Source organism: Chamaea fasciata, unplaced genomic scaffold (assembly GCF_029207755.1).
Source record: "Chamaea fasciata isolate MVZ Bird 193981 ecotype frontalis unplaced genomic scaffold, bChaFas1.0.hap1 SCAF_6, whole genome shotgun sequence".
Lineage (NCBI taxonomy): Eukaryota > Metazoa > Chordata > Aves > Passeriformes > Sylviidae > Chamaea > Chamaea fasciata.
This window is the reverse complement of record NW_027094091.1, coordinates 44,882,399-44,897,199: the sequence shown is the minus strand read 5'-3', so window position 1 is coordinate 44,897,199 and position 14,801 is coordinate 44,882,399. Positions and strand designations below refer to the sequence as shown.

Sequence of the window (14,801 nt, the reverse complement as noted above, 5' to 3'; positions counted from 1 at the left end):
ATGGTATACATAGCATTTGTCTCCCAAGCTCTTCGAGGTTTCTTCTGGCTGAAGATAAGCATAAACTACAGCTATTCTCCTATGCTGCTTTCTCTCTCTGGTCATTGCTATCCTTGAAGAGAAATAATAATATAAGGAAAACTGAATTGGAATTGTGAACTTTAAAGGACTTGAGGGTTGAGCTTGTGCTAACCTTGTAACCAGTCTTGGCCATGATCTTTATGCTACATCTAGAGTATACATTTAAAGTAGGAAAGAGGAATTGGCTTTTAGGTGTCACCTAACTTCCTGTGTCTGTGAAAGGGCTTGGACACCAAGATTACCATGTCTCTATGAAAATCCTTTGGATTGGGGAATTTGAGCTAATACTTTCTGTCATTCTCTTTCAAGCAGTAGTTCCTATGGTTAGTGTATATATAGACTGACAGTGGAAGTACTTGGTAGAAGTTGTGTGCTGGCTTTTCATTCATGGCTAAGTCACGTGTAACTCTGAGAAGGTGAAACAGGAACATGCCCATTGCCATTTGGTTCTGTCTTGAAACAAACTACTGTCAGCATTCAGACTATACCAAAAGTCCTTTTTTTTCCAGCCTCAACTTTTGTGACCACTTTAAGAGTTAAAAAGGAAAAAAGTCGTTTAGTTACTAGGTAAAAATTCCATGGCAACTTTTGTAAATTTTGGGCTTGGGTTTGTCTCTTCAAGGTCAGCAAGATTCAAATAATGTCCTTCCTGTGCTGGAGCCATATGAGCTACCAGATGGGCACACATGCTGTCTCACTGCTTGAGGTGATGCCACCCCCTAAAACATTTAGTTTTTTAAGTCTTTCAACTCCTCAGGCCTACAGAGATCTGGAACTTTGCCACTTGGAAAAAGTACAGGGCTAGGATTAAACCAAAGACTCTAACCTGAGAGTCTTCTGCTTCTAACCTAAGCAGGTCTCCCAGTGGTCAGGCCATGGATGTGATGTCTCTGATCCCAGCAGCAAATTGGTTCCAGTTGAAAATCAGAACAAGAAAACTTTTCGGTTGGGTTAATGGCCAGGGAGTTCTGAAGAAAAATACTCTACAAATTCTTTTCTGTGTTACCTGTCTGTAGATTGAGCAGCAGAAGGATGGATACTTAAGGGGTTAGTGTAAGTAATTTACGTGGATGGACTACAGGGCTTGTGGTCCTAAAGGAGAGTGTGGGTGGCTGCTGTCGCAGAGCTGTGGCACATCAGGCACTGATGTGTCTTTGCCCACTGCAACTTGGCAGCAAGGTCATGAGCAGGTTTTCTTTTGGGTGGAGAGAAATAAGTCCTTCAGGATGGTTTCTTAAGCAGAATTAATGTGTGCAGACCTTTCCTGACATAGGCTGGAAAGTGCAGGTTTCAGGTCAGCATGCCTGTTTGTGTTTTCCTAATTCTGTGGCTTGGAGTGTCAACAGAACAGGGCAGATTTGGTAAAGTATGTCACTTTTTAGGCTGGCTGGTTTTGTTGCTCTCTGGCTGGTTGGTTTCTTGAGAGAAATGTCCTGTGTAGTTTGCAGAGAACATTTTGTAGCTGCACTACATCTGAACATGTTTATGGTTTGCTTTTTTTTTTAAAGAAGCAATATCAGGTTTGCCAAGGGACATTCTCTGGAATGTTGCTCTGGTTAGGAACAATTCTGTTATTTGTCAGTAGATGGGGCTTCAAGCACAGCTCTTAGTCCTTTGCTGGCTTCTATGCTCATTAGGGTCTGGTTTTGAAAGGCAGGAAGAACAGTATGTTACAAATGGAGATAAATTTAGTTGAATTCTCTTGCAAGGAGATGTAGATCAGTTGCTATTCACAGTAGGACTTAACTACTGAACGTTGCTAAGTTCATTCAGTTACATGGATGTTGTACTTGTTGCAGCCACTTGCACAAAATTGTTCTTAAAAACATTAGTACACAGCAGGACCTGGGTTGTTCAGCGTTTGTCTGGATTGCATTTCAAATTTTTTTCGTCAACTTGGCACTTGTTAGAAATTTACTGCTGTGTCATTAGCCTAAATATAGTGTGAGGAGGTGCAGGAGAATGTTCAGAGTGCCAGGACTCCTATGGCTGCTGAGCTGTGCAGTGTGTCAATCAATCAGTTGTTAGTCAGAAGCAGCAGATGATGTTTCACCTCTGCCGGGTCTTGTTTTGGTTCCTGCTTCCTGTGTTTTTGTATACAGGAGGCCAACTAGGATATTGCAAAGAAATAAGCCTTTTCTGAAATTGGGGAAGTTAGTGTTCTTTCTGCATATGTGTGAGTCTTTTTGCCAGCCTGTTTTCTGCTCTGCTGAGTAATCTCACTTCCACTGGCCACTGTGTTTTAGCCAGGTGTTTGTGGAGGTAGGCTGAAGTTGGTTAACCAGTGTTATCAGTTGTGATGTTGGGATCTTTGTCTTGAAAGAGACATGGCCTTTTCTGTTGTCTGTGAGATACACTTGATATTCCTGGAGGATACATACTGATATCCCAGTGGATATCCCTATATCAGTATTTTTATTAAATAATAATATAATAAATTATTGAATTATTGAATAATAAGTATTCATTGCCTTCTATCAACAGTAATTGAAAGAGTTGGAAACAAAAGCCAAATCACATATTTCAGCTTCATCTTAATAGGTTCATGTGTTCTATATCAGGTACTATGGTAACATCCAGGAACTTGTTTTAAGAGGCTTAACTGAGAAGCCATGCCCCAATAAAAAGTCAGAGTTTTGGAGGCTTTGGCTCCCTTCAAAAATATTAAAGGTTAGTAGGTTCTTTTGCAAATCTATATTTTTGTAGTTTCATTTGGTTAGAAAGCTGTTCCTTTTACTAAACAAAGCTTTTTAAAGCTTGAATTAGAAGAAGAATGATTGCAGAACAGTCAGATGTGTATGCACATCCATATTTGTACAACTCTGTAAACATAAAATAGGAGATTGTGAGCTGAGTAATTATAGACAAAATAAACAGGACCAATAAAACAAAGTGTTGAGGCACATATACAGCTTCTTCTATTTTTCAAGTGCACAACTAAATTGGTTATCTGGAGATGATTTTAAATTAACATTTGGGGAATACAATAAACCTAAAGAGCTATTTCCTCATTTCATAACAGCTGAGAAGGCATTTCAGCATGAAGGAATATTTCTTGTATTTCTACTGCTGTATAGATTCTGCATGATGTCTTTTGTAATACAGGATTTACTTTTAAGTGGTGATTGATTGCAGGTGATACATCTAGCTGAAGAGCATGGACCATGCCTCTTTAATGGTATTGACAGCTGTTGTAACTGAGTATCTTACTTTTTCCAAGCTGGTACATTTCCTTGGCAGAATCCTGTCACTTCCCAGATGTTCACAAATACAGTCAGAAGAGATCTCAAAGGCAAACTTTTTGGGTTGCATGGATGAACTTCAGTTAGGATTTGACAACCAAAGTGAGTCCTGTGATCCAGTTCTAAAATGAAAACATGGTTGAACATCAGTCAGAACAGTAGGCTGCAGATTATTAGGAAACAAATGTGTTAAAAGGTTTGCCTGCAGAGCTGTTCATTGTTTTTAGCCCAGTCACAGAGCTTCTGTTGTGATCTGCTTCATTTGAGCTTCCTTGCCCAAGTAAAGGCACAGCATAAAAGGTTGTAAAACCACAGGTACTTTGCACTCCTTCTGCAGTCCTGTTTGGAGCACAAGAGCAACAGTGATTGAAACAAGGAGCTGGAAGAAACAGAATGTTTACTTTGTCAGCCTGACTGTTGAGATGCAAGTCTATAAGTGTTCACAGAAAAGTATGTCTAGAATAAGATTTTTGATTTCTCTTTGCAGCTTGATAGGTAAGGACTTTTAAATTTGAAAACTGAACAATTTCAGTACTCTTGACAAATATTTAGGAAGTTTATTAAATGGGTGTGATAGCTGTTAACACACATTATTTCATTTAGCTTATTAAATTTTTTCACTATGATGGTGTTTAAAGATGCCTTTTCCTGTATTTTCAGTAACAGTATCTGAAATGAGAGTTGCTCAAGATGGCAGATTCATGGTAATGCTGTGAGGGTGTCTTCTGGAGTCAACATGCCGTAGAGAGGGAGAGGAAAGGAGTGATGAGAGGTGTTAACATAATGAAGAGCTCTATTTTAGTGCTCTAGGTGTTACAGACTGACTGGTCTAGGTTATGCGAAGCATTTTCAGTGAAGCTCAATAACTGTGAAAAGATTGATGTGGGAAAGGTTTTCTGGTGTTGATGCCACAAGGACACAGCTGTCTCTGCTGGTAACCCACACTCCTGGTTTGGGATTCTAGTAGTGATCTAATCACTTGCATTTAAGAGCATTATGTCATTTTATCTAAAACTACGGGGTTCAGCTAATGAGCATGATGTATAATCCATTGAAAAAGGAGCCTGAATTTAATGAATTTTACCCTTTCTTTATGTTAGCAACACTTTCGTGTACAGTGGGGGTAATTACAAGAATTGAAAGTTAATTGCAAAAAAGTTTTTTTCAAACATTATCTGAAATTTTATTGCTGACAAAGAGGGGGCTCCCATAGGATGCAGTAGCCTATACACGAAAGAAACTGAGCACTTCTGTATTTCAGTTAGTGCCAAGTGAGCTCTGAGGCTAATTAATCAAAACAAATTCACAATTAAACCCAGGAAGGAAGACTAATTAAGTAGACAGTTAAGAAAAGTGCTGAAGAAGGGAGCAACCTTAAGGGGAAAGTATGAGACTCCCAGTACTGGCCCATGAAGGACAATTAAGTGATAATTGCAGAGGCCTTTTTACATCCAGCAAATGTTGCCTGCCTTTTATTATGGCTGATTTTCTTAGTAGAAGCAGACATTTGCCTGATGAGTAACTCAGCTTTACTGTGCACTCTTAAGGTAATTCACAGGTAAAGCAGAGAGGTTGCAACAGCTATAAATTGGAACACAGCTCCCAGACTTGAACAGTATTTTAGGTAGTGAAAATGCCCCATTGTGTTTTAAAGAAAAACTAACTTTAAATGTTTGCTTTATTTCCCTCTTCATTTTGTGGCATACCGAGTCCGTGTTAGCATCCTGTTTAACCTCTCAAACAAATTACATGGAGTGAACTATCAGAATTTAAAATAGCTTCATTTTGTTCAGTTGCTCACCCCACTGAAGTTCACAGAATCACTACCTTGTCATGAAATGGCGTCTGCTACTTAGGTCCTTGTATTGGGTTTTGTATGGCCAGGTTTTGATAGTGGGGGGGGGTGGTTGCTGGGATGGCTTCTGTGGGAAGCCAGTAGCAGCTTCCCTGCGCCTGACAGAGCCAATGCCAGACAGCTCCGGTGCCCACCTGCCACTGGCCAAGGCTGAGCCCACCAGAGTTGGTGGTAACTATTCTGTGATAACATTTAAGAATGAAAAAATGTTACTGTGCAGAAGTAATTAATGCCAGAGAAGAGAGAAGGTGAGCATACGTGAGAGAATGCACCTGCCCGCACCCAGGTCAGTGCAGAAGGAGCAGGGATGAGGTCCTCCAGGCACTGGAGCTGAGATTCCCCTGCAGCCTGGGATGATGGGTGAGTGATCTCTCCCTGTCCTCATCTCAACCCAGGAGCCTTTCCTTATATTTCATCCAGCTAAACAAGGAAACTGTTAGGGCAGCTCTGGTGGGCACCTGGCATTCAGCCAGGATCAGCCCACAGTCCTGCACTCATGCTTCATGTTATATTTGTGGGTTTTGGTGGGGAAAAAAAAAAAAAAAAGAGAGAAGGAACCTACAACACTAGTATTGTTTTTACTGAAAATATTTTAAATTTTCGTCTGAAGACTTCTTAAGTTAGCAAAGCTAATCTCTGATGAGATGCTGAGGCTTTTAGATGAGGTGCAAGCCCCAGACCCCTCCTTGCTCATTTCCATTGAACTGTGATGCTAATGAAGTACAAAACCTCTCTTAATTAATTTGCCTTAGCATGGGCTAAAAATTTGCAGAAGTGTTCCCTTTTTTTCCCCCCCCTTCATATCTAGAACTTGAATTATTGCAAAAATTACAGTGGAGAGGTCTCCTCAAGTATTTATTGAAATGTTGATAGTAATTTCCTTTTCTTCATTAAATTCATTATGACTATTCTGCCACTGTGGTGTACTGTGTCTTTATATGCAAGTTGGCAGTTGTCTTCTTGAAGTGTCTGTCCAAGGTATGCTTTTGTCTCATTTTTTCGTCCTACTCTTGGAACAGGCTGCAGGATGAGGCATTCACCTGCTGCTGTTTCAGCTCAGCTGTCCCATCAAGTTTCAATCTGCTCCTTCATTTTTTGTCTTCCTGCCTAAACTAATTTCCTGCCCTATTTGGATGCATTTTCCTTACCAAAGGTTTCTTTTCTGTCGTTTTGCCACTTGCAAGGATTGAATAATTTTTTAGCTCAGTTCCAGCTGTTTGAATTATTTCAGAAGTGTTCTTGTGCCTGAAGGTTCCTTTGCTACCTCTCCTGCAAGTTTTTTACAGGGCCTGGCATAGCTCCCATTTTTCATCCTCAGGGAAGTGATGCAAAGCTTTCTTTGGTCTCTGTTCTTTAAAATACTTTGTAGTTTTAATCCCAAGAAGGTTGGCTTAGGAGGTCACTGGCAAAGTGTTTGTTGTTGTCATCATCTGCCGTTTTCCTGGCTGCAGAAGTGGAACTGGGACTGCTCTAGGCCCACTTGGTTGCCCTTGAACCTCATCCATCTGTTGAGGCTGGCACTGCAGTGCTGGAAGAATCCATCCTAGCACCATTCCCCGTGGCCAGACTTACCCTGGAGCACCATAGAATTGTGCTTTTTGCTCCTCTTAGAGCACTAATTCAGCGTGCTGGTGACTTCCTTTGGCTTGGCACAATCTTGATGTATGTCTGCCATCACTTAGGCACCACGCCATACCCTAATTTTGTATTGGCAGGCTAGTCCAGGCATTCACCTGCTCTTACATCTCCATTCCTCTTGCCTGTAGAAATGCTGCCTGGCACCAGCTAGTTTTGGCACAGAGGTGTGCCCACTGCTGCACCTGTGGGTGTGGATCTCTCATGTGCCCTCTCACACCCTGTTGCTGCTTGACTTTTCTGGTCAATTCCAGGAGAAAGTAATCTTCCTGGTTTTTAGTGTTTCTGCGGTGTCTAAGGAGTCTAGACTGAAAGAGCTATGAAGGCTGGGTGGCCCCTCAGGATCAGCTTCATACATTTCTCTTGGAGATGGAGCTGAGACCTGGCAAAACACATGTGACATACCCTTCCATGTGGAGCGGTTCTGTCCACAAAGTTCAGATCCCGTCATCTCCGTTTTACCATTCTTAGTGCCATGGGTGGGAGTGTGTATTTGCAGAGCACATCAGAGTGTTGGTGTGCACACTTGGCATCCTCATTCTTATTGCTGTGGTTACTGCAGAGAGGTCAAGAGGTACAGAAGAGATCAGGAAACAGAAGCTCTATGAGAGGAAAGAGCTTATCTGAATCCAGGGCAGCTGGCTCTTGGTGGTTGTGCTTGAGCAGAAGTGTTGGATCAAATGACTTTCAGAGGTCCCCTCTGACCTCAGACATCCTGTGAAGTTGCAACCTGTGCTATGGAAGCTGCTCTTTTTTAAGTTTAGTTCATGCTTTTGTTGGGAAGACCCTTACTTCTGTATCCCTCAAGGGAGAGCAATCTTTTCCATGTCACATGGCAGCCCACCAGTATTGCCACCAGAGTGCGGGGTGTGCCTGAGCCCCAGCCAGTGCCATCCCTTTCTCCACAGTTAAGGACAAAACTAGCACATTAAGTAGAGTCACGTTAAGAGGTGTCAGCTTTAACCTCACCTTTCTGGTCTTGGCTCTGAGGAGTCCCTCTAGGGCAGTTACATATCTAGGTTTGATGAGAAGCCCACTGCTCAGTTTGGGTGAATTAGCTTACAATTTTCTGCACATAAACCCCAAAACATTTTACTGTATTTGGATAGCGACTTACTATTTTCACCTGTAAGTCTTAATAGCAGTCTTTATTCTGTGCATGGGCTTTAAACCAGTTGAAAATTCGGCATCTTGCGCGGTCCAGGCTATCAAATGTCTGCTTTTCCCATATAATTCTACATGTGGAGTAACAGTCCTCAGCTGTCACTTGATGTGGGGAATTGCATCAGATATTATTGTCTCAGGAAGCATTTTAGTTCCTGGTTATTTTCTCTACTGTCAGCAGCTTTTTGTGACCTTTGGAACTGCAGACCAGAGATTGTGAACCATTTGTGTAAACCTCAGTTAAAGGGAATTAAAATACATGCAAGATCTTTATAAAAATTACATGAAACTCACACGCACATTAACTACTGAGGCCTCTTGGTCCTTCACAAGATATATTTTGTATTCGAAATAGCTTAAGAAAATACCTGGAGAGCAAGTGTCAGTGCCACAACCAGGTGTGGCTTTGACAGCTCCAGATTTTGCACAGATGAGCCCATTTGTCAGAGACCACTATTAGTTAAATTAAATTAGGCTAATGTGCTCTTTTGAGCATAACTGAAATGATTCTAATATTTTTATTGATTTGCCACTGAAGTAGGTGGATGCTCTGATGTCCTTGCTGCTGTGAGTACAATTTGAAGTTCCACTTTACTGTCTAGTAACTCCCCAATATTATGGCATGAATAGGCCTATTTTAAACTGTGTTAATTTGAACTAATTGCTGTTTTTTTTATAATTTAGAACAAAATAATGAAATGAGTTGTTGGACACCTCTTCCCCATAACTTTACCTGCAAACTGAAGATCATCTAATGCAGAGGAGTTCTAAAGAACGCTGAACATTTTCATCTGACACCCCAGTTTTAGGGGCATGTTGTTTCATTGATCTTAGAGATCTTTCTTCAGTGTAAATGGTAAATACATAGTTTGTTATGAATTATGTTTTCTTTTGTATCAATAAATATTAAGTAACGCAAATCAGTTTTGATTTCTTTGATTTTAAATAATTTTAGAATCAGTTTTCTAGCATTCCATGTGGTTTTGAAAGTGCAAGTAATTGCATGTGTTTGACTTGTAAATATTTATGAATAAATATGTAAGTTATCTTGAGTGGCTTCAAAGACGTCATGAACTGAAATGTTTTGCTGTTCTCTTGGAGTTGTTGAAACATTCAAAGGGTGTTTGAAGGTGAAATAGTTTTCAAAGGACAGAGTGATAGAATCATTAAGGCTGGAAAAGACCTTTCAGACCATCCAGTTCAACCACTAACCCAGGCCTGCCAAGTCCATCGCTAAACCATGTCCCTAAGTGCCATGTCTCTTAAATACTTCCAGGGATAGTGATACCACTTCCCTGGGCAGCCCCTTTCAGTGCCCGACAAGCGTTGGAGTGAAGAAGCTTTTGCTGATATCCAGTGTAAACCTCCCCTGGTGTAACTTGAGGTCATTTGCTCTCATCCTGTTACTTGGGAGAAGAGACCATCCCTCACCTGGCTACAGCCTCCTTCCATGTGGCTGTAGAAAGTGAGAAGGTCATCCCCTGGAGGTTCACGCCTTGTTAAACCTCAGATACCAATGGAGGTGAGGTTTGAAAAACAGTGTTTCTAGTTGCGAGTGGCTTTGGTTGCAGTTTGAATCCCTGGTGTTCCTGCCCAACTTACAGAGAAGCTTTGGGTTGAAATGGAGAATTCTTTTGGTTTTCAAGTAAATTGTAATCAGAGCTACATTCTGCTGCAGCATGTGATCATTCAGGGCTCTTCGTATTTTGTATGTGATGACTTATGCTCTCCTCCACGTTTTCTACAAAATTTTCAAGGTGTTTCCATTTAGCTGGAGATGGTGCTCCCTGAGAACAAATCTTGCCTAGTCATCAGGGTGAAATAAAAACACCTCCTATCCCTTCAAGGAAAATACGGTCCATTAGTTTTTCATTTGCCAGGAGCATCAGTTCTTAATGTTTTTCCCTTTCTCTTTATCTCCTGGGAATATCAATCTGCATAGATCTATTATTAATTCCACAGCAACGAGCTCATTTTCTCAAAAATCTTTACAGTGGATAGTAAAAGTAGGTCTTCCCAGGAATTATTTAATAGCCAAATTGAACTCAAGTGTCCTATGCATAGTGCTGGGTGGCTGTTGTGTTTCTTTTTGGTAGTGGTGGTTGGTTGTTTTTTCCAAAAGCATCTTTGCCTCATCTGAAGTCACTGTTTTCTATGGTAAGGTGACTGTTCTAGGGTTGTCGATCATTTAAAACTTGAGAGTGTGGATGAGCATTAAAAATAATTCTAGAATCAAAACAATTTTTGGAGGTGAAAGGGTGAGGAAAAATCCTCTTGAATAGCAGCATACTATGCTATGAATGATAGTGTATTGTATACGCATTACAGAGAAGGGAGTAAGAGAGGTTTTCCACTCCTGGAAAGGTTCTGGAAGCTCTGTTTGTAATGTTAATTCCTATCAGCCATGCCCCAGGAGCACTGGTGAGCCTTTTTGCTGGCAAGAGCCTAGCCAGAGGGCAGCATTTCCACCTGCAGTTCCTGTGGTTCTTGAAGCCCTGTCTCGTTTCCAGTAAGTATTTACCATTCACTGAAGCAGCAGAGAACCTGGCTCTACAGCTCAGCCTCTTGTGACCTCTTCTGTGCACCTGGGTAAGCCCACACCCGTCCACAGTGCTTGTGTCCCTGGGCTGTGCAGGTCGGGAAGGGGAGGGTGGTTGCTAGTGTTCTCCAGAGAGCCCATACTTGGTGTGGCCTGAGCACTGTTCTGCTTCGCAGCTGTGTAGGTCACTGTAGGATCTCTCCAGGGATCCCCTCTAGGGCAGGACCTGGATCTGGAGTCTCTTTCATCACCCTGACTCACTCAGACAGGACTCTTTTGCTTGTGGTTGGACATGAGGAATGATTACTGCTTACCTTTGCAGTGTTTAGGAGATGCTTTCATTCAGACCAGTCTCACAGTTAATTGGCTCAAACCAATGCACTGAACAGAAACAGCAATAACCACATAGATCATATGCTGTATTTTGATAGTCCAAGAAGATTGTCTTTTTCTTTTACCTGCCCTAACCTGGAAGGATCAAAACATTTGCCCTTCCTATGCCAGTTAGACTCAGTCATGACTCCATAGACGGAGGGCATTTCCAGTAAAATCTGCACAGTGACCCAATATTATTTTTGTAAGCAAGGAGCTTCTTTGTCTGTTACATGGATGTATTGTTTGGAGTTTGTTATGTCCCTTGAGGGTCACAGTTTGAGGAGCTATAAGAAGTGATAAACAGGTGAGGTGCACAGTTCATGGGGGCACATTAGAAGATGAGGCTGAATTTTTTTTTGCACGTGAAGGAATTCAACTTAAATCTTTTTATCCTAGGGGACAGAAAGCAGAGTGTGGGTCTTGAAAATTACCCCAGTCATCCGTCTTTCCACAGTGCACAGCAGGAGAAGGTGGGATATCCTGTGGCTCATTCCAAGCTAAGGTGCTGGTGTTTTTTACAGTAGCCCAGTTTTGGGCATGGCATGTGCCACAAACCACAGAGTCACTGCTTCAGGATTGCCAAGCCAATTCTGAGCTTGTGTGTTTACTCATGCCATAACACATGGTGGGCATAAAGATACATGCTTGTACTTGGGACTTGGGAGCAGCCAGGGAGCTTCATGTTGTTCTGTGGTGGTGGAAGAGATTATTAAAAGTCACATTTATTACACGTCTTTGGCAGCTCAATGTTGGTTTTACCATTTGAGTATCTTGTGTATTTTCAGTATCTCGAGTTTCTCTCCTGTAGGAAGCCACTTGGTCATGCTGATATGTGGTCTGCTGGTGCACATCTGTGACTACCTTCTCATGGGACTCAGCTGTTACTAAAAAAAGATTTTCATTCCTCTGCAGATAAGCATGTTTAACTTGTCTGTTAAGGATAGTGTGATTTTTATTTTTTTTCTTTTCTGTTTTCAGCTGAGTGTTATCCATATGCATACTTGTCTTGGTTTGGGTTAACCGAAAGACTATATATCTAACCAGTGCCAAATGTTTTGTGGCCTAAGGAATTAAGATGAAAGCGAGTGAGATGCAGACAGCTCTCCTGGCTGCCTCTCTTCACACTGAGGAGAGCTTTCCTGTGCCACAATAGCCTTGCTTTGCTTCAGGAGCTGCCCTAGCCTGTTGAAGCTCTGCCATGCACCAGTCCTGCTGCCATCGTGCCTGCTTTCTACTGCTCTGAGATCCCAGTCTGTGCAAGAGGCAGAGAGAAGCCCATTTCCAGCTCAAGCTGATTATATTTAATATTTTTTCTTTATTTTTTTCTTCACTCATGAAGGAAGTAAATAGAACTAATCTGTAGGATTTACAAATGGGAGCTCAGCCAGCCCTGAGGATTCAGGGTCTTGAAGTCCTGTGCTTGATTATTTTATATTTTTGTCATTAAAATTAGGCTGCTTTAGGTTATTGCTAAATGTTGCAGAAAAAAAGGCACTTGGACCAGCACTAAGCCAAGGATACTTAAACAGAAGGTAGCCTGGTAGTTTCCCTGCTGCTGGTTGCATTTCTCCCGCACAGTCACACAAGGTAGTGGGTGCACACACTTCTGAACTCACAAAAAGTATTGAAGTGTTGGCTTTTGGACGTTGGTCTTTTCCCTTCTCTCCTTGAAGGGAATGCAACCAATTTGACCAAACCAAATGAGTCAGAAGATTGCATCTGGCTTTCAAAAATGGGGGTTTTTTCAGATTTTTTATGTAGCTCACATCACCTTGCTCTGAATGCTCTGTTGTTTTGGCATGGGGTTTGTTTGCACTTTTTTTGGCAGTTCAGCCTCCAAAGAAACTTCTAATAGCAACTCCCTGTAACCTTGGCAAGCACAGAGACTGCTAAAATGAATGCAGGAGCAAGCAGACACAAAACCCACTCAAAATACACTGCAAGTAAGTTTTGAAGAAGTTTTTCCTCATGTTTGAGAATGCCTGTTGCTCTTTTCCTTTTCCCTGTGTGCCACGGCTCCCAAGGGCCAAGTGTCTGCAGAGAGGATTGAAGACATCCTGGGAGCTGGTGTGCCTCTGCTGAAGGCCAGCCAAGCAGCCCGCTCCGCGGGGAGGGTGGAGGTTCCATCTGCCTTCCACCATCTCTCCAGACTGCTGTGGCAGATGCTGTTTCCCAGGGAGCAAACCTTGCTGCGTTGCCCTGGGCTCCAGAAGGCAGGTGTTAGAGGAGGGAGGAAACCAAGCCAAGCTTATGGAGATGTTGGAGGATGGATGCAGACAGATTGTACTCAGCCAGACGAGGATGGCACTCACCAACACCAGCACCCCTGCCCTACTCAGGAGGTATCTGCTCATTGCTGGTGTGCACAGTTCTGCTGGGGGCACTGTTTGCTTTTTCAGCTGGCCCTGATTTTGAGGGTTCTGCTCTGCCCAATAAGATGTCTTGCTCCTGTCTCTTATCCAGTAGCTCTGTGTTGAGCCTTCTGCCCTCCATTCACTCACCTTCTCGGAGGTTTATTCCTCTGATTCTGCATAATGCTTTTTCTGATTATTGTTTGTTTTTAATGAATTGAGGAGAGGTGTCATCTTGTTTATAGCCATGGAAACTGGAGCCATGGGTTTCGAGTCATTTAATTTATATCTGGGCAGGACTGCTGTTGCAGTCACTGCCTGCTGCATACAGGCATATGTTTTCATTTTGAGAGCCTGGTTTGCAGAAGATAGCAACTGGAATCCTGATTTAGATTGTTCTTTACAGTCAAACTGCTGTGGTGTGAATACTGCAAGAGTTAACTTTCAGTGGAGCACATACAGTGGTGTCAAATTTCTAGCCCAAATGTAACAAACTTATTGCCTCTGTAGGTGAAATTTTATTTATTTTATGGCAGACAACTATGGCTCACTAGAATGGGAACGCATGTAGGAAAAAACCTAATATATAACTCAGTCTCTTCCCTGAATAATAGCAAAACCAAGACTCTGTATGTACCTGATGCAGAATAGTCATCCCTTTTCATCACATGCCTTGCATTCCTTCACCAGGTATGTATTCAAGCTCTGTGTGAGCAGTGGTGTATTTGTCTGTGCTCTGTAAATGAAATTTTGTGATCACAAGACATAGCTTCTGTTTTCCACTAGAGGCCAATGAAGCACAGGACAAGGCTGCTGCAAGGCTTTCAGGAAAAAAACCATCTTTTTTTTTCCCTTCCAGACCTGTTGCTGAGCAGTAGTATCTCCATCTTGATGATTATTTCTTCTTTTAGAAATGATTCTCCCTCTAATGAAGAGGAATTCAGTTGCTGTCTTCCTCCCAGCATTTTGTTCCCAAAACCTTCAGAAAGTTAAAGAATTGGCATCTTGATTTGCTGATAGGTGTTCCTTCCATGTTTCTAATTCCTAGCTGTTGACTATGTAGCACCCTGCATGGAATGAAGGGCACATCGAAAAGGCAGTGGAAACAGTGAGTAATTCCAGTGCTTGGGACTTTTGAGAGTTTCAGGAAATGGTACATCTTGAGCTACTACATTTTACTGGGGAGCTTCCTAAATTTTGTGCTTACAAGTAACTGAGCCAATGACATCCTATTCCAGCTGAGGCACAGGGTCTCCTGTCCCTACTGTGACATCATTCAGCCTGAGTGCCTTTGCCTCCTGACTCCTCAGATCGTATCTCAGTCCTAAGTAATAACACTGGCCTTTTAAAAGTTTTTAAGAGGTCCAGAACATCAGAAGTCCTCAAATGTGAGGCTGATGGTGCCAGCTCTGCGTCACAGACAGAAGAAGCCATCTGGGATAATGCTTCTTTGCCTGGGAACCACCCCATGTTTTCTGTCTCAAGTAAGTGAAGAATAATGCTGCCTAATGTGTTGGTCAAAGCCAGAAATGTTTACAGTAAAACAAAGGCACTGCTTG

The 14,801-nt window shown here is 42.1% G+C and overlaps 1 protein-coding gene across 1 annotated transcript in view; it reads left to right on the top strand.

The window, feature by feature from the left end:
- CENPC (centromere protein C) overlaps nt 1–9,011 on the top strand; it is a 28,404-nt gene extending 19,393 nt beyond the window's left edge. The window contains exon 19 of the mRNA XM_066186193.1: nt 8,662–9,011. Within this exon, the coding sequence (XP_066042290.1) occupies nt 8,662–8,671 (10 nt within the window). The 3' untranslated portion in view covers nt 8,672–9,011. The remainder of the gene's footprint in view (nt 1–8,661) is intronic.
- Nucleotides 9,012–14,801: the final 5,790 nt, after the last annotated feature.